We start from the raw sequence: 27082 nt of genomic DNA, 5'->3' as shown, positions 1-27082 counted from the left end.
AGGAGCTACCTATAGTAAGTTGTAGCATTGCAATTTTATATAATAATGCAATTTATATAACATTATTAGAAGCCATTCTTTCACATAACTTTAAAATATATTTCTTTGAGTAATAAAACAATAAACTTTACATATATTCTGTAATTGTATATTTCTTCGAAATGTAATTTTATATAACAATTTTTTATAAAGCTTCCAGAATAATAAATACCATACGAAATTACACTGAACTTTTATAAAGAAGTATAAATTCATCATTTCCAGTTACAGCTAATAAGTTAAGTAAATCATTATTGCACATTAGGTATATTACAGTGACTATTATATACTGTAAAAGTTGTTTTTGTAGATGGAATTGTGGAAATATTTATCCCAAACCATGTTCATGAATTTTATTATAATTACATAAATTAAGTTTTGTTTTTGTAAAACAATGCTGCATCCCTTAATTTATACAATAAAAGTATTAAAACAGTTACAATTAAGTTACAATACCATTTAAATATTTCTTACTATACAACCAATGTCCTACACCCAACACAATGACTATTAAAAATAAATGCTTCATAGTTTTCTATCGTAGGTACGTCTTCTTTGGTCATCTATTTTCACAAGATAGTATGTGCCAGGGAATAGTATATCTACAGGCCCTGATGGCTCATATGGTGCAGTATGATAATTTTCTGTTCGCACTTGCATAAGATCAGAGAATAACTGCGGTTCTACACTTTGCCTTTGATCCAACATTGCAACACTTTTGTTTAAGGAATTTATAAGTTTCTCTAATTTGGAGCCAGCGCTCATGTCATTACAAATATTTATAGAGTACATAGTTGAGGCTAGCCCAGAACCATAGGAGAACAGGGCAAACTTCTTTCCGATTAACTGGTCCGGTGATTTGCTAACTAAATATGAAGCAAGTCCACCATATAAGGATGGGGTGTACATATTTCCTACATTGCGAGCTATATTGAGTGAAGGCTTGGTTTTTTCTTCAAAAAGTTCTTTGCTGTATGTCATAAAGGCTTTCTCCACATCTCTATCAAAATATGTGTTCGCTCTTTGGTAGTTGCTAAACTGTGATAGATCGGGAAACTGCTTTTCTCTCTCCCCTTCAGGTGCATTAAGAAAATCATTAAAACTTACTCTAGCCAGTGATTTTTGTACAAGCTTACAATATGGAGAGTGAAATAACATACCGTCCAAACTCAATAAACCCTTAAAATCAGGGTCAACTTTCCTCATTTTTTTACAGAACAAATTGTAACAATTATCTAAAGCACTCAGGTAGCACTGTATAGACAGCTTTCCATCAACAAAGGGGAATTCAGATGCCAAGTCTGGCTTGTAAAAGTCATAAGCATGGGTCATATATGAGGCACGAACTCCACAGTCAAAAACTAAGGGTGCGTCAGGTCCTATCAGCATTGCAACAGCACCAGCTCCTCCTGTAGGCCTTGCAGGTCCTTTGCCATACACAGCAATGTCACCAGCCACCACAATGGCTTTTCTGCCATCCCACGATGATGATTCCACCCAATTTATTGCATTAAACAAAGCAGCTGTGCCTCCATAACAAGCATTAGTGGTATCAATCCCCTCAATATCTGTTGCACCTTCCTTTGCAAACAATGTCATAAGAAAAGTTTTAACACTTTTACTTTTGTCTATTATGGTCTCAGTGCCAACTTCTAACCTCCCAATGTCATGTAGATTTATATTGTTCTTCTCAATAAGCCGGTGCAGAGCGGTGAGGCACAGAGAATTTATGTCCTCCCGGTCTGAACAGAACCCCATTTTGCTCTGCCCCAGACCGATCGTGTACTTCCCTGCGGCGACTTCGTCGAATTTTTCCAATTCCTGTTGGTCGACGTATTGTGATGGGAAATATATTTCCATGGCAAGAATGCCGACGTTCTCGACTCTACCGCCCATCGTTACGGTAATGTGACACGATTATAACTTTCACGGACACGGTAAACGCGTTAACAGGCGGAGGAATGTGTTAACCGTGCGGTGTCTGAACAACTGCCGCCCGCCGCGTCTTGAACCACACTCGACTGACGACTCCCTCGCCCCACGGCTCACTCGCCTGATGCCGACGTCAGTCCTTCGTTACCGGCACGCGATGCTCGTACCATTGACCTACTGCGGAACTAACCAACTTTCCTATACTCTTACGTGACTTGATAACGTTAATTACATTGTCTGTCGTAGTTTTTCTTGTGACAAATAGTAATGTGATCTTGACGAAATATATCAAATACAAGGCCACTATTATTTCAATTCGAATTTTTCAGAATTTTAATTATTTTAGATAAAACTTCAATTCAATTCAATTCTTGTTTATGGCTTTTGTCTGCGCCAACTGGGCACAAGGTATTTCGCCAATGTCTTGTAGATGAAGAAGGCACGAAGGAGATTGATCGGTGAAACTAATGAATAGATAAAACTTAAAAATTTAAGAGCGCGTTTTAGCTATCATTTTTCACTGGCTGACTTCTGTCAATGTCAGATGATAACACCGGCACGTCAGCTTTGACTTATCAGACTACGTTAGGAAATAGGAAATTTTGTGCCTCTAGGAATTCAATTTATTTTATCCCTCAAGTTTATGTGCTTTTTTATATATAGAAAAAAGTAATGTTCAAAATAATATTAGATTTAAAAAATTAAACTTAAGTCAAAGATTTTTAACCGACAAACAGTGCCTACAAAGATTAAATTCAAAAGAAGGGGTAAATTTTAATTATACCGAGGTCAACTAAGATAAAAATCAATGAGTTATTATATTAAATATGATAAACATTAAAGTTCCTAAATACACAAAATAAAAATGTGCCATCATTCTATCTTTCGCCTATCGATATTTTTCCTATTTACATGGTACATCTAGTAAAATATAGTAAAATATAGTAGAGAACTCAGGTAAACGGTGGTATTTCTGTAATATTATTTTACTTCTGCATTTTATGTCATAAAAAGACTTCTTTTTGTGTTCAGTTAATATAATTTTCGATTTTCAATCAATTACCTACATTAGGTATCACAGACGACACTTTTTATCTGTTTATATGCATTAATTTAATAGTAGGTACTCATAGATTATAATATATTGCAACGATTACACTTCTTACTTAACTGATAACAATATAATTGACGTTTTCCATTGACAATAATTAATGAAAGGATTGTCTCGAGCTACGATAATATTAATAACAAGTATTATATGAATTATAAATACATAAGAAGTACGAGCCTACGAGGTACCTTAGCAGGAACTAGATAATGGTTATCTTTTTTATTAACTTACCAGTTAAAAGCACCGAACCTTACATATCGAAACAATTTATTTTTTGCCATTAATTGTCAAATAGCTTAAAATTGTAAATTTTTTGGATGTGAAACATCTATAAGCGAGCGTAAATCTTATTGTTGGCGTGGCCCCGTGGCTAAACAAGCCGTCACGATATATGAGGGAACATAATATGTGCCATAGGTAGTTAAGTTGTCGTGATTTCAAATAAAGCTATTTTGTATGTAATAAAAAATGTATAATTGTGTAATAAACAGCCATTATTTTATGGAACAAATTTGTAATGCTTCATCTTTTCATTATGCCATATCTGATTCCTGTCGTAATCTGTTATTTTATGCATATAAATTTCGATGTTTCACATCTGCCGGGCGGCCATGACGGCTCACACATTTTTTTTTCATAGTTTTTATTCATCTTCCTACATGTTTCAGTTCTATACCTAAACGTCTCGCATACAGTCAATAACGACGTGTTTTGAGACGATTCGTCGATCAAGGCCAGTATCGATCGAAGATTTAAACGTTCCCCACCACAATGGTGGTGGTGACGGTCGCTGCAAATTGTGGCTGGAGGTTATATTGTGGGAAACTTTAAAAAATGCTTACACTATCTTTTTTGACATGATTTTATGACTTATACTATATTGTTCATTACTAAAAGATAATAGAATCGATGCCTCACCATCTATATCCATATCTTTGTGCGGGCCATGAGATAATTACGTCTACCCATTATCTCGTCTTATCGCATAGAAATAGGACGAGACAATGGTATACATAGAATTAGTAAAGCTGTTTGTGTCGAAGCTCGCCTGGGGAGTGGCGACAGGTGTGGTTGCCAGCCTAGATGTTTTATATTATTACTAGCTGTTGCCCGCGACTTCGTCTGTTTTGTTTTTTGATGTGGCGTTCAATTTAGTTGTAGTTCTAAAATAATTTAAAGTATTCAGTATCGCTAAGCCTTTGAGGGGCCCTATGAGGTGTTTGCTGCTGTCCGCTGAGGAGTTCTGTCCTCTCTCCCTCATCTCCAACCGCATTCAGATCTACATAAAGTTTGGGCAAACTTAAACACATATTATAACCCCTCTCCCAAAGGAACCGAGCTTAATGTCGGGATAAAAAGTATCCTATATTACTTCTAACTCTTCCAAGAATATGTGTACAAAGTTTCATGAGGATCGGCTTAGTAGTTTTTGCGTGAAAGCGTAACAAACAAACTTATACTTACTTGATATTTATCCTCCCTCCCCTATCCCTAATTATTAGTAATAGAAAGTTAGGGATTAGAAAGTTTAGTTTCTAATCCCTATCCCTACTAAACTTTTCCATTTAATTTTAATTGCTGCACGGCTAGCATGGGCTGGATATATTTCTCTCTCCGGGGAAAGGACAATATTTTATCTTCTCCCACAGCAGGCCTAGGAGGTACAGGCAAGGAATATAATTTACGTGTGCACCTGCTAAAGCACGCGAACATGGCATAGCAGGAGTTTACCCCCATGTATTATTCCACTTGTGCGCCAATGCTCCGAGTTGAACTTTGGGTGCGCTGTGATAGCGTAAAGTTATAGCCAACAAGCCAAAGTATAAGAATAAAGTAGTAGTAGTAGTAGTAGTAAAGCAAGACCTGTCAAGACTTGGCCAAAATTTAGCAGTTTCTGTTTCGTTCCATACAACATACCTAATCAGAGATATTTTTTTCCGGGCAAACTATAAGTTTTAGAGAAAAGGTTTAATAACAATTATACATTAAAATGATGAGATTTTTCAAAGGGTACTTTTTTAAACGGAATTTGTAACTAAAAATCCTAGGTCCCCCCCTCATTTAGCAGTTTCGTCCGCGTCACCGAGTCCGCCTCCACCGTTGCGTGGTGAACATAAGCTATGATATTTGTCACATAAATATACCTAGCAGAGACTATCGATCCGCCTAGATGCGATTCAATCCCCATTTTGAGAGCCCAAGGTCCATCAAACCTTCGAACTAAGTTTTCCATCCAATGCCACAAAACGTTGGCAACTAGGTATACTCCTAAAGATATGATACAATATTTATTTATTTGCCAAATTGTGGGTACATAACTAGTAAATTGTGGGTTGGTAGGTACATTTAATTAAACAGACCCTTCACAATCGACTGTAACAGACAATGTGCAAATGTTTTAAAAATGTAGGTACCTAGTTCAACAACTAGGTACCTATATCTTAAACTGTACTTATGAATATGATGTTGTTCCCGATACCACGGATCAATACTGCGACGTAACTCCAAAGTTAGCAATAATTTAGACTGAATGCACCTTATTATTATGACTTGATATCTCATATCACTAATTTTCCTTTTTATACCTCAATAATATCTGTAGAAAAACCGTATTACCTATTTATTTATTTCGTATTGAGTGTATCTTATCGGAAGCGAATTAAAGGAACGTGCGATAATTTATCGGCGCCTATATCTACTACGCTGACAAGAAATCTGACGAAATTAAAGGTTATAATTGTACAACAATGTTTAAGCGGATTTTACGTTAAAGATGTCAGCCTTGAAAGGAAGTAAATCCTACAAGGTATAGCTAAATTATTGAGCAAATACTTAACACAACGTGACAAATTAAGAGGCTATTGTTAACGACGGATACAATTTTTGTTGTTAAATTTGGCAGTTAGGTATGTTTTATATTTTATTTCGGTAAAGTACCTTACTGTTAAACTGCCTATCGCTACCGGTATGAGAGAAAAGCCTGCGAGATGCAATAATCGTTTTATTCCTATTTGACATTTCGACGTCCATTGACGATGATTAAAAAAAAATTGGTTGTCTGTAAAGTCGGCTCCTTCCCCGGGGGAAGCCGAAGCCGTACAGCCTTACCCACTAGGCTATAACAGCCTAACAAAATGGCACTTAATAATTAAATAAATAAATATACTACGACAATACACACATCGCCATCTAGCCCCAATTTAAGCTTGTGTTATGGGTACTAAGATGACTGATGAATATTTTTTATAAATAATATACATAAATACTTAGAATATACAATTTTAATTGCGATTTCCCGTCTCTCATGTTTTGTTGTGTACTATCGGTAAGGTTACCTGGCAGAGATCACTTTTAGTGATAAGGTCGCCTTTTGCTTTTAATTTTTTGTTTAACTATATTTGTAATTTCTTCTTTATTACGCAATAAAGATGTTTAAATAAATAAAATACATATAAACACCCAGAAACATTATTAAAACATTCATGCTCGTCACACAAACATTTTCCAGTTATGGGAATCGAACCCACGGCCTTGGACTCAGAAAGCAGGGTGCAAACTGCACCAATCGGCCGTCGAATAATTGGAAGCAATATCATAGGAATTGTAAATTTTATAAGAATTGGAATTTTTTAGACCCCGATGCAAAAAAACAGTATCTGGAATGGGTTCACCCGCAGATTTACGTTCCTACCTACAGGTAGAACGAATGGTGGTGCTTTAATAAGAACCTTTTTAGAAGTTTAGAGGTCAAGACCCTTAAGAACACGTGGTGTTCTTAAGGGTCATGACCTCTAAACGGCAGTTCTTGTTGTGCTAAATGACGAACCATATCCACTTACGTAACATAATATCTGAAAAACACTACGATAAACCAAGCTCGCTAATTATTTGATTATAACGGAAGCCCAGCTTTTATGCTTCTATGGAAGTACCGCCACTGATTCTATGGAGTAATCTTAGTTATTAATATACTAAATGCTCACTCGTTTCATCTAAACATCGCTTCACACAAGTTCCGACTAGCATGCGTGCCACGAGATAATTCTCTCTACCTCGTATTTTACAATAGCGATAGACATAAAGGGTAGATATAATTTTCTCGTAGCTTGCTAGCCCTACTAGACTTCATCTAATGAAATCAATCTGGACAAAAACCCCGGTGCACGCTCTTCTCCCTAGGTATACATAAGTAGTATTTTATGGTAGGCCTTTGTATTTAGTGTTATTTAACTAGTAACATTTCTATGCTTAGACAAGTTCAAACTCGTTACTGTCGATTAGAACTCAACTTCGAAATCTTAGCTACTTATGGAAAATGTAAAACTTGTAACGTAATTGTATTTCATAATAAACCGTTATTATTTAATATTACAAATGGGATTGTTATTGTGAGTTCCCCAATCCTATACCTTTATCTCTTATTGAAATAATGGTAGTTGTGAGCTCCAACACACGACGACGTAGCTCAGCGGTGCATGGTGGACACCTACCCGACCTCAGACTAGGAACAAGTTCGATTGTGATACAGCTACTTTGTGATATGTGTAAAGATGGATTCCGTTTTTCTGAGGCAAGGAACCCTAAAAAATAATCCTCATTACTTCGAGAAAGATAGCGTCACTATAATATAATACATAGAATTTGTTTTCATTAATACATATGTAAACAAATGCTATGTACTAGAGGGAACTAATAAATGTTACGCAAGAACATACGTAGTGCCTGTGTAGTTACGCTTAAATGGTTACTGCCTATAAGTGCACACTCTAAATAGTCCGATGGGAAGGTAGCTCCGACACGACCGTAAAGAGATCATGCAGGATCGACGGTTCAGCGTGCTCTGCGAAGCACGGTACTCTAAGTTGATACCAAGATGGCTAGTTACCACCCTACCGATAATACGAGTCGCTAAGCGATTTAGCGTTCCGGTGCGATGTCGCATAGATTATTGGTATGTGTTTAATATAACCGCCATACCCCTAACAGGTTAGCCCGTTACCATCTTAGACGGCACCACTAGCAGGGCTAGGATGGGCGGTAGATATAAATTATATCCCCCAATATCCCCTGACAAGGGATATAATTAACGTGTCCACCAGCTAAATCAATGGAACATGGAATAGGAAAAGTATATTATTTCCACTTGTAGGCCCGTGCTCTGAGAGTTTATAAAGCTGTAGTAGAAGATAAATTTTTATCCTTTCCCCGAGGAGATAATGGTCTCCTGCCCATGCTAGCCGTGCAGGTGTAGTTGCAGTCAAGGGCTTCATCATGATCAGCCATTGTGCGTCCACTGCTGGACATAGGCATCTTTCAAGCAGCGCCAACTTTTGCGCCAAATTATGGTCCACGTCTTATATCGTGCTCACGAATATAACCAATAAGCGTTCTAAAAGAGAATTCCGTTCTTCACTCATTATTAGGAGAAAAGTTAAACTAAGTTATACGTAATTTATAAGGCCGTGAATGGCTTATTTTGAGTTCTTATGACGTATCATTAACTTTCACCTGTTATAGGTAGGTAGGTATAACGGTCACGGCGTGGTCAGCCTTGGGTTCGTTCCACTTACCATAACCTGTCCCAAAATATTGACCACTTAAATGGTGAACGATTTAGTATTTAGATTATCCGATACTTGCTTTTTCCGTGGCTTCGCCGGCGTTTATTTACAAGTACTGAATTTATCCTTATTTCCGTAACTTATGTTATAAAAAAGACAGTTGCTTCATGAATAACGGACAGACTAAGATAATAACTATCGCATTACATATTCATCAGCCTATTAATACAATTTATGAAGAAGGGTTTTAGAGCACAGACCCACCATGCTTTTCCCATGTTTGTTGGCGGATTGTACTACTAACTATTAGATTAGTAACGTTAGTCGTCTATAATATATTCAATCTATCTGTAATCTGTTGATAAGTTGCTTGGGAATTGATAAAAATTGTATGGATATTTTTTTACAATAACAGCGTTGCTCTGTTATAAATTAGTAGTTGCGTCTGGCACCCCTGGCCTTACGCCGAAGGCCTATTAAGATACTTGTTCAAGCGTTGATATGGGTATTACCCCTTTATGTACCGAACCCAATTTATTTTAGGTTACTTAGGGTTTAACTCCATGGAGGTCAGACGGACTTGCGACCAACTAAAAATAATGTGCCAAATCTTACGAGCAGATGATGCTTTAGATCTTCTTACCGACTGTGTTGTATACGTGCCCCAAAAGACCCTAACCGTAACCTTCGTCCACGAAAAAACAAATTATTCGTGGTCCCTTCCTGTAACACCGTTGCACGAAGCATGGCACCTATACCGCGTTCATTGTCGTCATTCAATGCGCTACCCATGATGTCATACGCCAGTGGCGTATTCCCTATCGCCCTCACAGCTCTTACAAGAGCTTACAAGTCCTACAAAATAAGTTTATGCGCACGACCACGGGCAGCCCGTGGTTCGTGCGCAACGTAGATCTCCACCGAGACCTGGATCTTCGAGCCCACGGTTCCCGCTGGATTTATGAAAAACAAAAACAGCTGTATGTCTTATACGCGGGTGAAGTCGCGAGGGATCGCTAGTATTATATATGTAGATGCTAAGAGTTATGTTACTGTGTGGAAGAAGGACAACAAACAAACTAGCACATTCATATGGGCTTATAGCTATTGTTCAGAGTTGACGAGCGGATACAGGTTAAAAAGATAAACTTACTACGTTTTTATGAGGCACCAGTGATACATATCTAATGGTGGCGCTTTTATAAATATAAAATAACTGGCGATGTGCGAGGAGTGTATAAGGGTTCCTTTCAAGGGTTCCGAAACCCATAGAATAACATTGGTATCATAAAATTTCGTAGTGACTTCAAATTATTATTACTACTATATTCAACTTTTCTTTTATTTGTACCATACATTTATTGTTGGAGGTGGGCGTAATATGATGTAGTTTTTATGTTTTTTTTGGGTAAATTAAACTTGATGGACTACTGTAAATATAAAATCTTAAAGAAGCGAGTTTGCTTTATACCTCCTCTTAATTGTTGCGACACAGTTTATACTACTGCAATATATCGCGGCACCATGTTTATTGTGTCAACTCTGTACTTTACTTACTAAAATTCTGATTAAATAAATAAATAAATAAATTAAATTAGTAAATAAATTAAAATTATTTTAAAAGAAAAACAACTGAGCAAGAGAAGTACTACTAGCATTACTATTAGTACCCGAGTAGTGAGAAAAACTGGCCGCAGCGACGCCTGTGCAGATTCTGTTGTCAGCGCGCGCGTCACTATTGGGTTTGTAATCCCGCAATATTGTGTTGCTATATTTGAAGACCAACCTTTTTTTTTTCTAGGGGATCCTCATGGATACCACCGAACCACGGGTTACAATGGTTATGGTCGACACGTACCGGCACGTACGTCAAACCCCACGGGGTTCCAATAAGTCGCCTAGTATCGGGGCCACGGGGACGCTTTCGCACACAATCGCGACAAAAAGCCAACATTACGCGGTGTTCCCAGACGGTCACCCATCCAAGTACTGACCGCGCCCGATGTTGCTTGGCTTCGGTGTTCGGACGAGTGTGTACAACGTGGTATCTGCGTTGACAAAAATAATTATCTGGACTCGAACGAGGGTCTACTGGTTTCGAGACCACTCTTTTTCCACCTGAGCTAATATTTAAAGACCTCCCTGGCGCAACGGTGAACGTTGTGAATTTAAGTAGGAGGTTCCGGGTTCGATTTCCGGCAGGGGCGATTTGGGAATTTGTTATTTCTGAATTGTCTCTGGTCTGGTATTACCCCGGTGGGGTAATAGTAAGTAGTCAGACAAAGAAATAAATAAAAATAGTCAATCTTTATTCAATATACATTTAATTCAGTTATGCAGGTTTGTTTTACCATATTTGTTTATGTAGTAAATATATACTTAGCTAGATACTAGATACTAACATTCATTATAAAAAATCTTTAGATTCCACTCACGTAGTAGAATTTTTCTTGTGATAATTCGTTCAATTTCATTGGAATGAACTTATAGTATTTTACACCTGCGAAAATAGAAAAATAGAACACAAATCAGTTCTTGAAACAATATTAAATATCCTAAAATTGATTATGAACGTAATAATAGATGCGCTATTATTGTAAACCACAGAGAAAATTTACAGAAATAAATAAATATACAACGACAATACACACATCGCCATCTTGTCCCGAAGTAAGCGTAGCTTGTGTTATGGGTACTAAGATGACTGATGAATATTTTTAAGAATAATATACATATTCATAAATCTTATAACAGATAAACACTCAGAAACTGAAAGCATTCATGTTCATCACGCTAACATTTTCCAGCTGTGGGAATCCAACCCACAGCCTTGGACGCAGAAAGCAGGGTCGCTGCTCACTGCGCCAATTGGTCGTCAATATATCCCTATCCCTACTAATATTATAAATGTGAATGTAAGTTTGTTTGTTACGCTTTCACGCAAAAACTACTTAACCGATCCTCATGAAACTTTGTACACATATTCTTGGAAGTGTTAGAAGTAATATAGGATACTTTTTATCCCGACATTAAGCTCGGTTCCTTTGGGAGAGGGGATGAGTGTTTGACGATTTTACACCATAACTCCGACAAATTATAACCGATTTAAATAATTGTTTTTGTACTATAGAGGTTATAATATGTGTTTAATTTTGCCCAAACTGTGGTTGGAGATAGCGGACAGAACTCCTCAGCGGACAGCAGCAAACCCCTCATTTAAGGCTTAGCGATACTCAATACTTAATTTTTTTTAGATCTACTACTAAAATTATTGCTACATCAAAAAACAAAATCAGACGATGACGAAGTCGCGGGCAACAGCTAGTATATTATATTTTAATAAAATAAGAGCCCATATAATTGGGTAGCCTTATCGCTATATAGCGATCTCTTCCAGGTATACAAAGGCGTAGAAGAAAATGCTTTGATGCTTGGTAGGTGCTACAATACACACACACATATACATCTATCGGTTGAAATCTTTGAGATGTCTCTTAAGAAGTTCAAAACGTAAGATTATAGAAAAGTCGTATTGAGGATCACGTAAGCTTTAAGTTTTAAGTTTACGAACATGGGAATCGCCACCGTCTCACTACCATGTACACATTTTTCATACAATGAAGGTACGCATCATAATGCCATCTATGGCCCCTACTGGAACAAAGATATTTTTACCTTTGACTTTGACTTTAAAACATACACATTATTCCTACTAATATTATAAATGTGAATGTAAGTTTGTTTGTTACGCTTTCACGCAAAAACTACTTAACCGATCCTCATGAAACTTTGTACACATATTCTTGGAAGTATTAGAAGTAATATAGGATACTTATTATCCCGACATTAAGCTCGGTTACTTTGGGAGAGGAGACGAAAGTGTTTGACTATTTATACGATAACTCCGACAAATTATAACAGATTTAAATAATTATTTTTGTACTTTTGAGGTTATAATATGTGTTTAATTTTGCCCAAACTGTGGTTGGAGATAGAGGACAGAACTCCTCAGTGGACAGCAGCAAACCCCCAAAGATAAGGCTTAGCGAATACTTAAATTTTTTTTAGAACTACAACTAAATTTAATGCCACATCAAAAAACAAAATCAAACGCAGACGGAGTCGTGGGCAACAGCTAGTATACATAATAAAGTCAAGTCAAAGTCAAATATTTCTTTATTCAAATAGGCACATGATGGCACTTTTGATGCGCTGATTATATACGAAATGTGTAGATAGCAGTACATAACAGTACATAGCCCCCTGGTCTAAGAAAAAGCCCACAACAAACTTAGCCAGGTGTTCTTTTGTTATCACCATCCCACATTGTCATTTAAAAATATTTAAGAAGCAACCTTTTTGTTGGAGCAATTGTGCACACCCAAGCTTTTTTATCGTTTACGTTTCGTTTCCTTTATACTATAATAGGACGTTTCTAATATGTATTATGTAAGATATTATGACATAACTACATAAATATTCCGTACCCTCAATGTGATAGCCGAGAAGACGGATTTATTTTGTTGCACTCTGAGTGAACTCACAAATATTGCGATTTGGATTTTATCATATACACTATAGTTATATATATTATTAAAATTTACATAACATGCTGCATTGTCGTATTAGGATAACTTTTTCCTGTAATGACAAAAATGTAAGATGGAAATAAATAAATAAATAAATTAATTAATTAAATTAAAAAATAAACAAACTACATATTAATAAAACAAAAGTTATACATACAACAATATAATATATATACAACGTGTAAATGAAAACCGAAATAAATCTTCACAGGCTTTTTAAAGGTTTATTATTTACAGTATCTGAGACATATCTGTGGAACCGAAACGCTTATAGTTTTTAGAGTAAACCATTGCCATAGTGTTTACTGAGAGAAATCAGATACAGCCCTAACATCAAATGCAAAAGTAAAATCAAGTGACTGTATCTTTATTAGGTACGCGTCGCGTAGCGTAGGTACTATGCATGTGTCGATCTTTTACCTTTAAAAGGGTTTTTATAAGTAAACATTAAGAATGTTTATATGAAAAAATAAATATGCTTCTTTATGTTTACAGGGTGATTCCTTATGAAATATACTTATGCACGCTTGAACAGTATTTCGGATACACGTTGTACACGTAAAAATACATAAATGTTACCGTAAATTGTGGGTAAATAATTTAACTTTTTATTCCTATAAACATATTTATATTTGCCAGATATTTTATTAAATAGTTAATAGATAGTTTTCAATAAATTTGGATTAACAACCAATGTTCATGACATTGAGTTGTTGGGTATTTTGATATACCTAAATACGACTGCATTATCGATGCACCTCAGTCCTACACGGCCTCGAACGATGCAAAGATGCCTCCCAGTGTCTTAGTCGTTAATCATAATAGAATGAGAAAAGAGAGGAGAGAAAATAATAAATAAAAACAGATTTTGATGGGAATATGGTATGCATTTTCTTACCTGATGGGTTTACTCTTGTAGTGAAATTACCATGTGGTCCGAATGAGAAGTCTTCATCTTCGTTATATAAATCCTGAGTAAATGAGTAACAGTATTAGTTTTACAGTTTTCATAGGGTCTAGTTCGAATCCCAGCGCGCACCTCTAACTTTTCTAAGTTATCTGCGTTTTTAGTTATTAAAACATCACTTGTTTCAACAGTGAAGGAAAACATCGTCAGGAAACCTGCATGCCTGAGTTCTACATAATTTTCTCTGGTGTGTGGAGTCCACCAATCCGCACTTGGCCAGCGTGTTGGACTCCTTATTTCCGGAGTAGACAGACTTTGTAGTGGCCGGTAATGGTTTGATATGATGAGGGTTACAAGTTGAGAGTTAGAACTCTGCCCCCCGAAAGGGATGCAGAAGTCCTGACCACTGGGTTATCACCGCTTCGAACTCTTCTTATAAGACTCCAGTATTACATATACCACCTACTTAAATTCATAGCGCTCACCGTTGAGCCAACGGTCGTCGAAGATGCCACCTTCATATAACGTGAGGGTAAAGTATCAACTCATGTTGCGTCCCACTATACCGCACGTTGACGTTCTCGGAAAACATTATTTCATATACATTTAGAAGAGAACTTGAACTGTAAAAAAGGTGCCTAAAGTTTACCTGTACTTCATAGATGTTTGTCGGTATACTCATTGCGTCGAATGAAGCTTTGATAAGGTAAGGAGTCCCGTCGTCACGTTTGTTCACAAAGGCCACTGCGTACGATCCATCGAAGAGTTCTCTTCTCCATATCTATGAAAAATATCATTAAAATTCCTTGGAATATCCGCCTTATAGTTTACTAGCTTCCGCCCGCGACTTCGTCTGGGTGGACTTCAGCATTGTTTCTAAAGCTTCGTTCGTTAACGATTTTTAATCCTACAACAGGAACTATTCGAGAGATCGGTATGGCAAGTACATGTTCTTTTCCATAGCATAGGTGACATGCATACCAAATTTCTAAGCTGTCTGCCCGCGGCTTAGCTGGGAAAAAATTTTTCCCTCGGCAACAACTTGAGGAATCGGGATAAAAGGTGGCCTATGCTTTTTTCCATGTAAAAGGCTACATGCGCACCAAATTTCATCTAAATCCGATTAGCCGTTTTTGCGTGATTGAGTAACAAACATCCACACTTTCACACTTATAATATTAGTAGGATATCTACTCGGCCTTGTTGTCGAAAATCGACGATTTTAAAAGAACCGTACATTTTTCCGGGATAAAAACTAGCCTATATGTTAATCCAGGTTATAATCTATCTCCATTCCAAAATTCATTTAAATTGGTTCAGTAGTCTGTGCCTGAAAAAGTAACAAACATCCATCCATCCATCCATTCGCATTTATAATGTTAGTACGATTTTAGCGTAAAACTTGAACTTGTGTGCCTACATCATGGTTCTTCTTTTTATTCATAGACTTAGATTGTCTATTTAAAAAAAATGCGAAGTAGGTATAGGAGGCTGTTTAGACTGTTTTTTTTATGAGGTACCACCTGCAGGGCATGGGCAGGAGACAATTATATCCCCGGGGATAGGAAATAAATTATCTTTTTCCACAGCTTTATCAATTTTCAGAGCACTGGCGCACAAGTTGAAATAATATCCAAATAATATATGTGTATTAATAAACGGGGGTAAACTTCTCCTATTCCATGTTCCATTGATTTAGCTGGTGGACATGTTAATTATATTCCTTGTCAGGGGATATAATCAGGGGATATAATTTTTATCTCCCGCCCGTTCTAGCCCTGCTGCAGGGCGCAGTGGCGCACTTCATACATGCACAAAAGCACTGCTAACCTAAAATATTTACAAAGTTCGTATAGGAGGAGGATTTACCCATTTGATGCCATCTTCCTACTTTGTGCCTACCCTACCCCACCCCAGTGAAAAACCTAACCACTGGCAGAGCGGGAATGTTGGATTTTCCACCCGCAGTTTAGAAGGCAGAAACAATAAATTGAACATGCACTAAATTGAACACAACTTTTCTCTTGGAGTAAATAACTTCAGCTTATAGAAATTTTCAATGGCTTGTCTATTTACCTCGCACTGCGATTTATTCCACACTCTCAACCCCTGTTTGCCCAGCACATCCTGGTCTATAGCAATGATATCCTGGTTGAGTAGAATCTCCTTGAACTCCGGTCGAATGGTGGCCAAATCTACACTCATGAATAAAGGAGCGGCCAGTATCGACCAAATAGCCATTTGGACTTTTGCCTGGTCTATTGACAATCCGTAATTTCCAATGATAAGCTAAAAATAACCAAGATGTATTAACAATTTTGATATTTGCATGGTTATAAGTGAAGCGGTGGGCACAAGCTCGACTTCACTTTCGTGGGGCCGAGTTCAAATCCCAGGCTCCATCTTTTCTAAGAAACAGTTCTAATTTATGTGCGTTTTAAGAATTTTAAATATCATAATATTATTATATGGTGTGCAATAAAATTCATTCATTTCATTACTATATTATGCGCAACTATTATATTTTTATTATAACTCACCATATCCGGGTCATTCCATTTTCCTGAACCAGCGTATTGGGCAATTGTATCTTGGTTCTCCGCAAACCAGGTCATGATGGTGCTGAGAGAGCTCCAGGAATCCTGTATGTCGTCCCAATTACGCCACAGGTTACAATGTTTTGCAATGGAGGCATAGTCGGGCTGCAAAATGAATGCTATTTATTTTTGGCAGGAGATACACACTCCATATAGGGGGCAAACCGTAGCTTGGTTTAAAGAAGACTTTACTTGAAAAATAAGCTTAATTTGCTATACTCCGCGAACAGCAGGAGAATCCTCAGGAGATGGTATATAACGTGTAACGGAATAACGAAATACTGTTGAAAGAATTTCATATGAAATCACTCTGTAAAAATATTAAATCAAAAGAAGCATACTTATTTTTCGATACAAACGAATTCAAAACATTCTAAATGTTTACTTATGACAACCCTATTGAAGATAAAAGATCGACACGCGCATAGTACCTACGCTACGCGACGCGTACCTAGTAACGTAGCATTAGTCACTTAATTTTACTTTTGCATTTGATGTTAGGGCTGTATCTGATTTTTTTCAGTGAAAACTATGGTAATACATAGTTTACTCAAATCTATTAGCGTTTCGGTTTCTCAGTCACGGTAAATAATGCCTCTGAAGTATTATTTCGGTTTTCATTTCTACGTTATATATCTAGATATTCATAAAAATATTCATCAGCTATCTTAGTACCCAAAACACAAGGTTCGCTTATTTTGTCGCTAGGTGGAGCTCTTTCGATTTGTATGGAATTCAAAGAGCTACAAAACCTCATGAAAAGGTTACCGTGAACGGAGAATCTATCGCATATAGGACACGTCCATTTTTCCCTGATAGCTTTCCGGTTCCATAAGCTCTCTCTACAAATATTAAGTCTAACCGTTTTTTCGAGGCTCCATGTAAGAAGTCAATAAGAAACAAACAAACACAATTCAACATTTAAAGTATTTATACCTCTCATATTCTAAAATTAAATATCTTCTTTGATATTAAAACTTACCTCTTTTTGATAAGCAGGCCAACTGCATGAGTATACCATGGGACGTCCAGATTCATTCATTAGTTTTCCAAAATATGGATACCCTGAAAAAAAAGTAAGTATTACTCCAATTTTTTCAGACCTGACACTATATTGTACCACATAAAAGTATATTATTCGAAAATATAAAAAAAAAACTATGTACATATATGAAATACCTAACTTTTTTTTTATTCCACTACAAGTTCGCCCTTGACTGTAATCTCACCTGGTGGTAACTGATGATGAAGTCTTATATGGTAGCGGGCTAACCTGTTAGTGAGTATGGTAAATAAATAAATAAATAATAAATATACTACGACAATACACACATCGCCATCTTGCCCCAAAGCGTAGCTTGTGTTATGGGTACTAAGGTACCTCTTGAATATTTTTATGAATATAATACATATAAATACTTATACACAGATAAACACCCAGACACTGAAAAAAAATCATCACACGAACATTTTCCAATTGTGGGAATCGAACCCACGGCCTAGGACTAAGAGAGCAGGGTCGCTGCCCACTGCGCCAGTCGGCCGTCTACCCCTAAGTCGTCATACCCCTAGTACTTCCACGTGACATCGCACCAGAACACTAATTTGTCTTTGGGATAACTAGCAACATATTATATAATTTCTATAAATTCCCAAATTTCCTTTTCCCGGATCGAACCTGGTACTTAAACTCACGGCGCTTACCGTTGCGCAGGGAGGTCGTCAAAACCGTACTATAACTGTATCGTTATATTTAAAACAAAAGAAATAATTAATAACAATCCGTTGGTACATGCCTAGAATCATATAGATTCGACATTGGATGAAAGCTGTATAAAATATTATGTAAGAACTTACGATCTTTTGGTTATCATTCTCTTAAAATTCACCTATTGAGGCTAGTCTAATCATTTATTTATTTTATTTATTGATACTCTTTATTTGCACAAAAATAAAAATACAGAAGAAGAATTAAAAAAAAAAGACACGACAGAAGAAGTATAAGGCAACCTTAGGATAAGGAAAACGATAAGATAACATACTGCAGGTTGTGCTTATTAAAACAAAATACATACTAATAACTACCTAAACTAAAAAATTAATAATAATAAACTAATATATACTTTAACATATCATAAATACATTAATAATAGTAAATAATATTACAAGTCGTCTTCAATGCAAACTATAAGTAGTGGTTTTTGACAGCTTTCTTAAAAATACAAAGTGACTTAGACTGCCTTATGTCGATTGGTAGCGCATTCCACAGCGCTATGGCTTGCACTTTAAACGAGTGCTCATAGAATTTAGTTCTATGAAAAGGCATACTCAGAGTCAGCGCGCAACATGGTCTTAAATCGGATTGCACTCCCAGAAAAGTAAACTTCTCTTTAAGACAAGAAGGAATTTTTAAATGAAATAATACACAATCATCTTGATTAGGTAGGCACATACCTGTGTCCATTTTCGAAATATCAACGTTGCATCCGTCAAGTTTAATATAATCAACGTCCCAGTCAGCAAAACTCTCTACATCGATTTCTTCATAGCCCAAAACGCCAGGGTATCCCGCACATGTCTTGTTCCCATAATCCTGGTACAGTGCAAATTTGAACCCCTTCTTGTGAAGCTAGAAAACAAATTAGTTAATCTTCACAACATTCGCTACGCATCACACACTTCAGTATTTTAGGTCCTTAGAGTTTATAAGTAACATCATACATGAATAAGTTATTATTTGATTTTCTCTCCACTTGAAGTCAAAGTCAAAGTCAAAAATATCTTTATTCAAGTAGGCCCATAGGTGGCACTTTTGATGCGTGCATAAGAATTACACGGTAGTGAGATGATGGCGATAACCACATTCGTAAACTTAAAACTAAAGCTACGAGGGTTCCAAACGCGTCCCGGTCTAAGAAGAAGCCCACAACAAACTTAGCCGGGTATTTTTTTTTTTGTCATTACCATCTCACAATGTCATTTTAAATTATTAGAAGAGCAACCTGGTTAGAGCAATAATTTACACCCAAGCTTTTTTATCGTTTACGTAGTCCTTTATACTATAATAGGACTTTTCTATTCTGTATACTTATATACTTGAAAATTCTATTGGTGCCATTTACATTCAGCACTTCTGAATACCGTAAAGTTTATTAAGAAGCGAATCCTCAAATATCTCTTATGGAAATGGCCCTAATGTGGAAATATGTTTTTTAATTTTTAATAAATAAATAATCAGATATCATTTAGCACCAAAGTGAGCGCAGCTTGTGTTATGGGTACTAAGATTACTAATGAATATTTTTATGAATATAGTACATATAAATACTTATAATATACATAAAAACATAAATGTTAATCGCAGAAACATTTTCCGGCCTAGGGAATCGAACCCACAGCCTTCACTCAGAAAGCAGGATCGTTGCCCACTCCGCCAATCGGCCGTCAAAATAGACATAATTCTATGTTTTTTCTCGTGGGAGGCTTCGGTCTAGTTACCAGTCTACCGACAAAGACGTGCCGATAAGCTATTTAGCGTTCCGGTACGATATCGCGTATGAACCTAACAGGTTACGGTTAGCCCGTTACCACCTTAGACTGCATCATCAGATTGCAGTCAGGGGCTAACTTATAGAGGTTTAAAAATGATGGTAATCCCCTGAAGAAATGTCCAATTTATTAAAGAAAAGTTAAGGCTTGATCTGAAATTATGTATAGACATTTAAATCTCGCTTGCCAAACGCTAATTTTTTTATGTTCTACCAACGTATACTGTTTTCGTATGAAATATTTTTGTAGTACTAACACGTCCGACAGTTTCTTGTTTGTTTGCCACAGAAGCCACATAAAGCCTACCTATTTACGTTGGATAAAAAACAAAGCCCAGAATTCATTGTAACTTACAAAATCACCAATAGCTTTCATGCCGTTCGGAAATCGTTCCCGGTCAGGCACCAGTCGGTCATTTTTATCGCGTTTTTTCTCCAGCCAGCAGTCGTCAATTCCCACGTAATTATAGCCAGCCTCTAAGTAACCCTCGCTCAACATTATATTTGCTGTGCGTTTTATAAGATCCTCACTAAAATACACACAAAAAATTTAAAGCTATAAAGCTTACAAGTAATGAGATGTTTTATTTGCTGTGCGTTTTATAAGATCCTCGCTAAAATACACAAATATTGAAAGCTATAAAGATACTTACAAATAATTAGGTAGATACTTGTTTTGTTTCCCATTTAAAAAAAAATACAAAAAACAATATCTGACCATTGTGGTCTGACCTGCACGGCTAGCATGGGTAGGAGACAATAATCTGCCCAGGAAAGGATAAAAAAAATTCTTTCCCACAGCTCTATCAACTCTCAGAGTGGAAATAATATCCAAATAATATATGTGTAATAACAAAAGGGGGTAAACTTCCCCTTTTCCATATTCCCTTGCTTTAGCAGGTGCACACGTAAATAATATCCCCTGTCAGGGGATATAATCGGGGGTTATAATTTTTGTCTCCAATATTAATACGGTTAAAGCAGACTTATTAAAATAAACTATTTGCACTCCTATACGAATCTTCTCATTCCTGATTTTATTACGTAGAGTTACTCCGAGCATAGCTCTCTCCATAGCCCACTGTTTGACTCTAAGCCTTCTTATGACACACATGGTTAGCGATGCTGACGTCAATGCTCAATGAAATGAACTGAAATGACCCATAGTCAGTCGCTATCAAAACTTACGTTGAGGCTTTCCGACGCTTATGAGAAGGTGGTGAAACTAAATAAAGGAGTATCCTAATAAAAACGTATCCAAAAGAATTAACCTCACCTTATACATTCGTTTGGGTACAGCTGACAATCCGTGATGCATCTAAATCTCTGCCAGGTCAACCAGCCCATGGGTGGAGTCAGGGCCAAGCCGTTGTCAAGAGCCACCGCATGAGACAACAATCCCGCAAACACTACATATAATTTCATCTGTAAAATTCAAAAGTAATAATTAGTGCAATATAGATAGGATAGAGGTTTCCAGGAAGGGATTTTTGTAAATCTTTGGTTATTCCACTACAAGTTAGCCGCTAACCCCTTTCGTTATGGGCCTCATAAGAAGGCTCAGAGTCACTCAGCGGGCGATCGAGAGAGCTATTTCAGGAGTATCTCTACTTGATCAACTCAGAAACGAGGAAATCCGTAGAAGAACTAGAGTTACCAAAATAGCTCAGCAAGTCGCGAAGCTAAATTGGCAATGGGTGGGGCACATAAATCGGAGAACCGATGGACGTTGGGGTCTTGAGGTGCTGGAATGGCGACCCTGCAACGGTAAACGCAGGGAAGTGGGCCCCAACGAGGTGGATTGATGACATCAGGCGAGCTGGGAGCCGCTGGAGACAAGCGGCCCAGGAACTCCCTACAAACTACCTATGTCCAGCAGTGGACGTCATTTGGTTGAGGTGATGATGAAGTTAGCCGTTTACTGCAATATCGCCTGATGGAAGGGTGAATGATGCAGTCAAAGATGGTAGTAACCTGTTTACGCGACATCGTAACGGAACGCTAAATCGCTTCGCTGGTAACAAGCCTCGGCCGGAGCCTTTAACCAGTCAAAAAGATCGATCGCTATGTAGCAATAAGGGTGCCAAATTGTACATTCTACCTTATCTTTCTATGGTAAGTTAGGTACTAATATTTGTATTTTTTCATATCCGTGTTTGTATCCTACAATAAAATTGTATTAAGTCTTTGTTTCATTAATGAAAGCAAGCGTTATGCGAAATTCGATAATATAACTACAATGACCACTACGCTTAATTTGCTATACTCCGCGAAAGCTACTAAAATAAACTCTTCGCGGAGTATAGCAAATTAAGATTCTTGCGACAACCCGATTTATAATACGATTGGTTCATCATAACAGAATAGTTGGGTTATATTTTTCGCAAAGAATCAGGCTGGCTGTTCAGCGCAGAAATACAGTCAATCTACTCGTTTATTTCACCTACTAGATTTTCTAAATTAATTGACTATTTTAGTATGTAATACTAATTGTATGCCTTCAATTTGCAAATTGAAGAAACATCAAATTGTTGGTAGAACATTTAATTATAACAATAAATATTGTGTACCTAATAATATATAGCAATTGATTAATCTGAGTTGGGTTTTGATATTTAATTAATATATTATTTTTCTTCATTTCTTAAAGTACGTAAAGTTCATACAGATACAACTATAATTTTAGAATATACCAAAAAGAAGATAAGATGCGGGGATGCGGAGGGCATGACGGCATAAGAGAGCGCCAAGCCATTTGCCGTAACATATAAGAGTTAACTTTACTTCTGAGACGCCACTTTCATGCTTCGAATCAAAAACTAATTAGTCTTTAGCCGTTTTAAAAGGGTCAGCATTTAAGCGTCCCAGTTCTGGGAAAAGCATAAAAGTAGCATATACCCACAACGCTCTCCATTGTTGCGTGGTGGGCTTGTAATTCGAAATTAATCGGACATACACCGACGACAATCAAATTGACTTTAGCTGTTAATAAACATTAGTTCTTACCTTGGTTTGCAATGGTGTCAGGCCCCTATAAAAGCAACCACTGTTTCAGATAAGGAAAAATATTCCTATTATTGTATACCTACCGTGATATTAAATTATTTTTGTTGTAAACCTAATTAGTAGGTATACGTAATTCGTTCGTTAGACCATAACTGAACGCTTTAAAGTTAAAGTTCGTAGTAAGAAACGTAGGTATTTATTGTTTTGTTACATTAGGTTTACCAATTGTCAACATATAGGAGGATAGTTCAAAGTGTTTTTATATCTGAATGTATTTTTATGTATTTTAAAGCTGTAACATCGCTCCCGAGGGAAATACGTCATTCTGAATCTATTCACCTATTTCATATACAGCGCTTTCATTTTTTTTCTTATCTATGTAATTGAGTATTATGTAAGTTTATAATAGCATAAATATCTATTATAGTATATACAAATTTATATCGGTATTTTTGTAGTTAATATGTAAATGTAGTATGAAAGTTTATTTTATTTTTGTAACCTCCTTTATGCACCACCCACTTTCCACTTTTTTATCGGCCTCGTACGCTCAGGTTGCCTTTAAAAGATCACTTTTAGTGATAAGGCCGCCTTTGCACCATCGCACTTACTCCTTGTGTTTTTCCTATCGTGTTGTGTTGCAATATAGTTTTTCTATTCTATTCTATTATATTTTGTAAACATGGTTTATATGGTTATACTTGATATTTATATATACTACGACAACTCACACATCGCCATCTAGCCCCAAAGTAAGCGTAGCTTGTGTAATGGGTACTGAGATGACTGATGAATATTTTTATGAATAATATACATAAATACTTATATTATACATATAAACACCTAGACACTGAAAAACATTCATAAATATCACACAAACATTTTGCAGTTGTGGGAATCGAACCCACGGCCTTGGACTCAGAAAGCAGGTTCGCTTCAAACTGCGCCAATCGGCCGTCCAACAACCATACAAATAATGTTTATTTTTACTTGTAATTAGGTAATTTAAATGTGACTTGTTATTTAATGTTGAATATTGTTAAAATTATTAACAGCAAATTTTTGCACGCCTGTCTTGGCAGGATATGTGACACTTATTAAAATTAATTAGCACCTATGTAAACATGTTGCATGTACCATATTCAAGCAAAATAAAAAAAATATTGATTGTTTATATTTAATTATAGATGTTAGTAAAGTTAGTAGCCGTGCCTTTAATAATATGTAGGTATGTTTTTTTAAGCGGTGTTAGTAGTGTTTTCGGGAACTATTTAAGGGTGCTATTTTCTTGAATATAAAACATCCTATCTATTCCAGGATGCGAGCTATCTCCGTGCCAAAATAAATAAATAAAATAAATATATTACGACAATACACACATCGCCGTCTAGCCCTAAAGTAAGCGTAGCTTATGTTATGGGTACTAAGATGACTGATGAATATTTTTATGAATAAATAAGTATTTGTAATATACAGATAAACACCCAGACACTGGAAAACACTTATGTTCATCACACAAACATTTTCCATTTGTGGGAATCGAACCCACGGCCTTGGACTCAGAAAGCAGGGTCGCTGCCCACTGCGCCAGTCGGCCGTCAATCAAAATGCATTAAGACCGGTGCAGCGGTGGAACGTAGGTAACAAACAAACCAACAGACACACTTATAATATTAGTATAGATTTAACAAACAAAACGCGTGTTTTGATTTTAAGTAGCCTACTATACTGAGACATTTTACGCGTTTTGTCGTTTTTTTATATCCCGCAGTAACCGTTTGTTATCCCGGAAAAAAAAATATTCTAGTTTTATATAATGGTTACCAGGATAACACCTCTGTGCGAAATTTTCTTAATATCGGTAAAAGTCCTGCTCCTGACATAGGTAACAAAGATTTATTTTTCTTATCCTATGGGAACGGTCCAGGGTGCTCTTCTGGAATAAAAGAATCCTACGTCCGTCAAACAGCAGGCAAGTCTGACGTTATAGTAAGATTTATATTTTTCTACTGTCTATTATGGCATACGAGCCAATGGCGTGCACTTCATAGATGCACAAAAGCACTGCCTACCCTAAAATTTTTATATAAATGGTGTTAGAGGAGCACTCACGACAGCACTGCCTACCCTAAAATTTATATATAACTGGTGTTAGAGGAGCATTTTCCTGTTGTATACGAGCTTCAGCCGTTGATATAGCATACCTATATGGTAGATAGCTAGGTACTTTATGAAGCACGCATTTAGATACTGTCAAAGCAGTATGTCTGTGTTTTTGTTCTCGTGTCCCTATTTTTAAAGTTTAGAGATGGAAGCCCTCAGGGCTATCATGCAGCGATAAGGCGAAAATGTCTGACTTCCACACAGCATGAAACTATCTAAACTATCTCATCCATAATTATGCAGTTTCATTGTAATGGTTTAATTATGTAAATAAATAAGTGCCATCCCTAAGTATGGCATAGCAAGTACTGTTTAGCAACACCACTGGCCAAAAACGGATTATGTTTTCAGGGATCGCGTACCTATCTTTGTATACCTACTCCATCTTTCTTAGGTGTTATGTAAACAATCTTTCAATTTATTTTTAGTTTGAAATTAGATCGTTTTGAAAATATTACGAAATAATAAAAGCATAGGTACCTAATCGCTTTATTAATATCGCTTTTTTATTGTTTTTTTTTTATTTCAACACATTTGTTTTACTTCTATTTTTAAAGCATACTTTACACGTATAGTCATGAAAAGATTTTTAAAATAATAAGTAAAGTTAAAAGAATTAGATTTTAGCTGCCTGCACACTGTCAACATTATTGGCGCAACGGTGAGCGCTGTGAATGTAAGTAGGAGATCCCGGGTTCGATTCCAGGCCAGGGCAATTTGGGAATTCATAATTTCTGAATTTTCTCTGGTCTGGTCTGGTGGGAGGCTTCGGCCGTGGCTAGTTACCACCCTACCGATAAAGATGTGCCGCCAAGCGATTTACTGCTCCGGTGCGATGTCGCGTAGAAACCGATTAGGGACTTTGACTACCATACTCCCTAACAGGTTAGCCCGCTACCATCTTAGACTGCATCAACACTTACCACCAGTTGAGATTGCAGTCAAGGGCTAACTGTTACAGGAATAAATACTGAGTTAGCGCAGCGCGTGGTTGACAGTTGCCATTTACTAACTCTGGACTAGTAAATTTAAAATTATTTATCAATATCACCTTACAATTATTGGCCTGATCAGGGGATTCGGGACATGAAAAGATATTTGATAGCAATTGATAAGTAATTTGTGTCAAAATGTTTATTTTACGTGCGGTGACGCAGCAACAAAAGTAACTATCCATAGCCATGTTACTTTATTGGAATATTATTACTTTATCGGAGTTGCCAACTTCATAATCAGCATAAAAAGTCGAATCTTTATCAGACTTATTTTCCTTGTTTTCTAATTGAGATAGATTATTCATTATTTGATATCGACCCTCCACTATAGCAAGATTATAGTTTTATGTATTGTATATACCTAGCAAATAGGTAAGTACTTAAAGGTAGCAACGGAAGAAACATGCCAAATACGATATTTCTAAGTAGTTCACCGAACTCTTTATAAGATTGCTTAACTTTATTGTCTTACATACCATTACTCCCACACAACAATAAACTATTCTTCAAATCTCAGTGCGCGTAGGCTTCTTAATACTCGCTTAGTGGTCAGTTACAACTTACCAGATTCAAAATTTAAAAACTTAATGCTTGCAATGGCGGCGTTCCGTTTTACATATTTACCGCGTGAACA

The 27082-nt window shown here is 36.6% G+C and overlaps 2 protein-coding genes across 3 annotated transcripts; both read right to left on the bottom strand.

Annotated features, from left to right (window-relative positions):
- Window positions 1-145: 145 nt before the first annotated feature.
- LOC120633282 (hydroxymethylglutaryl-CoA synthase 1) lies at window positions 146-2323 on the bottom strand. The gene has a single exon (XM_039903462.1). The coding sequence runs from the start codon at window positions 1933-1935 to the stop codon at window positions 565-567; it is 1371 nt and encodes a 456-aa protein (XP_039759396.1). The 5' UTR covers window positions 1936-2323; the 3' UTR covers window positions 146-564.
- An 8625-nt stretch (window positions 2324-10948) lies between these two features.
- LOC120633109 (alpha-N-acetylgalactosaminidase) lies at window positions 10949-27037 on the bottom strand. Of its 2 annotated transcripts, none has more exons than XM_039903219.1 (10): window positions 26925-27037; window positions 21561-21709; window positions 20640-20814; window positions 19191-19365; window positions 17719-17801; window positions 16680-16841; window positions 16216-16428; window positions 14789-14920; window positions 14131-14203; window positions 10949-11143 (listed from the first exon to the last, which is right to left on the bottom strand). In XM_039903219.1, exons 1-10 carry the CDS (start codon window positions 26925-26927, stop codon window positions 11064-11066), a joined length of 1245 nt encoding a protein of 414 aa, XP_039759153.1. In that variant the 5' UTR covers window positions 26928-27037; the 3' UTR covers window positions 10949-11063. The 2 variants fall into 2 exon arrangements, with proteins under 2 accessions (XP_039759153.1, XP_039759154.1); XM_039903220.1 differs by lacking the exon at window positions 26925-27037 and adding an exon at window positions 23291-23418.
- Window positions 27038-27082: the final 45 nt, after the last annotated feature.

This window comes from Pararge aegeria, chromosome 21, assembly GCF_905163445.1.
Source record: "Pararge aegeria chromosome 21, ilParAegt1.1, whole genome shotgun sequence".
NCBI classification, from domain to species: Eukaryota; Metazoa; Arthropoda; class Insecta; order Lepidoptera; family Nymphalidae; genus Pararge; species Pararge aegeria.
The sequence above is the reverse complement of the archived record's forward strand: the minus strand, read 5'-3'. Positions and strand labels throughout refer to the sequence as shown.

Coding starts and splice junctions, on each gene's coding strand:
- LOC120633109 (XM_039903219.1), bottom strand. Junction 19,366..20,639: donor TGAAAGCTATTGGTGATTTT/GTAAGTTACAAT, acceptor TTTGTTTTCTAG/CTTCACAAGAAGGGGTTCAA. Junction 14,204..14,788: donor CAAACATCTATGAAGTACAG/GTAAACTTTAGG, acceptor TCATTTACTCAG/GATTTATATAACGAAGATGA.
- LOC120633282 (XM_039903462.1), bottom strand. CDS start 1,935: ATGGGCGGTAGAGTCGAGAACGTCGGCATTCTTGCCATGGAAATATAT.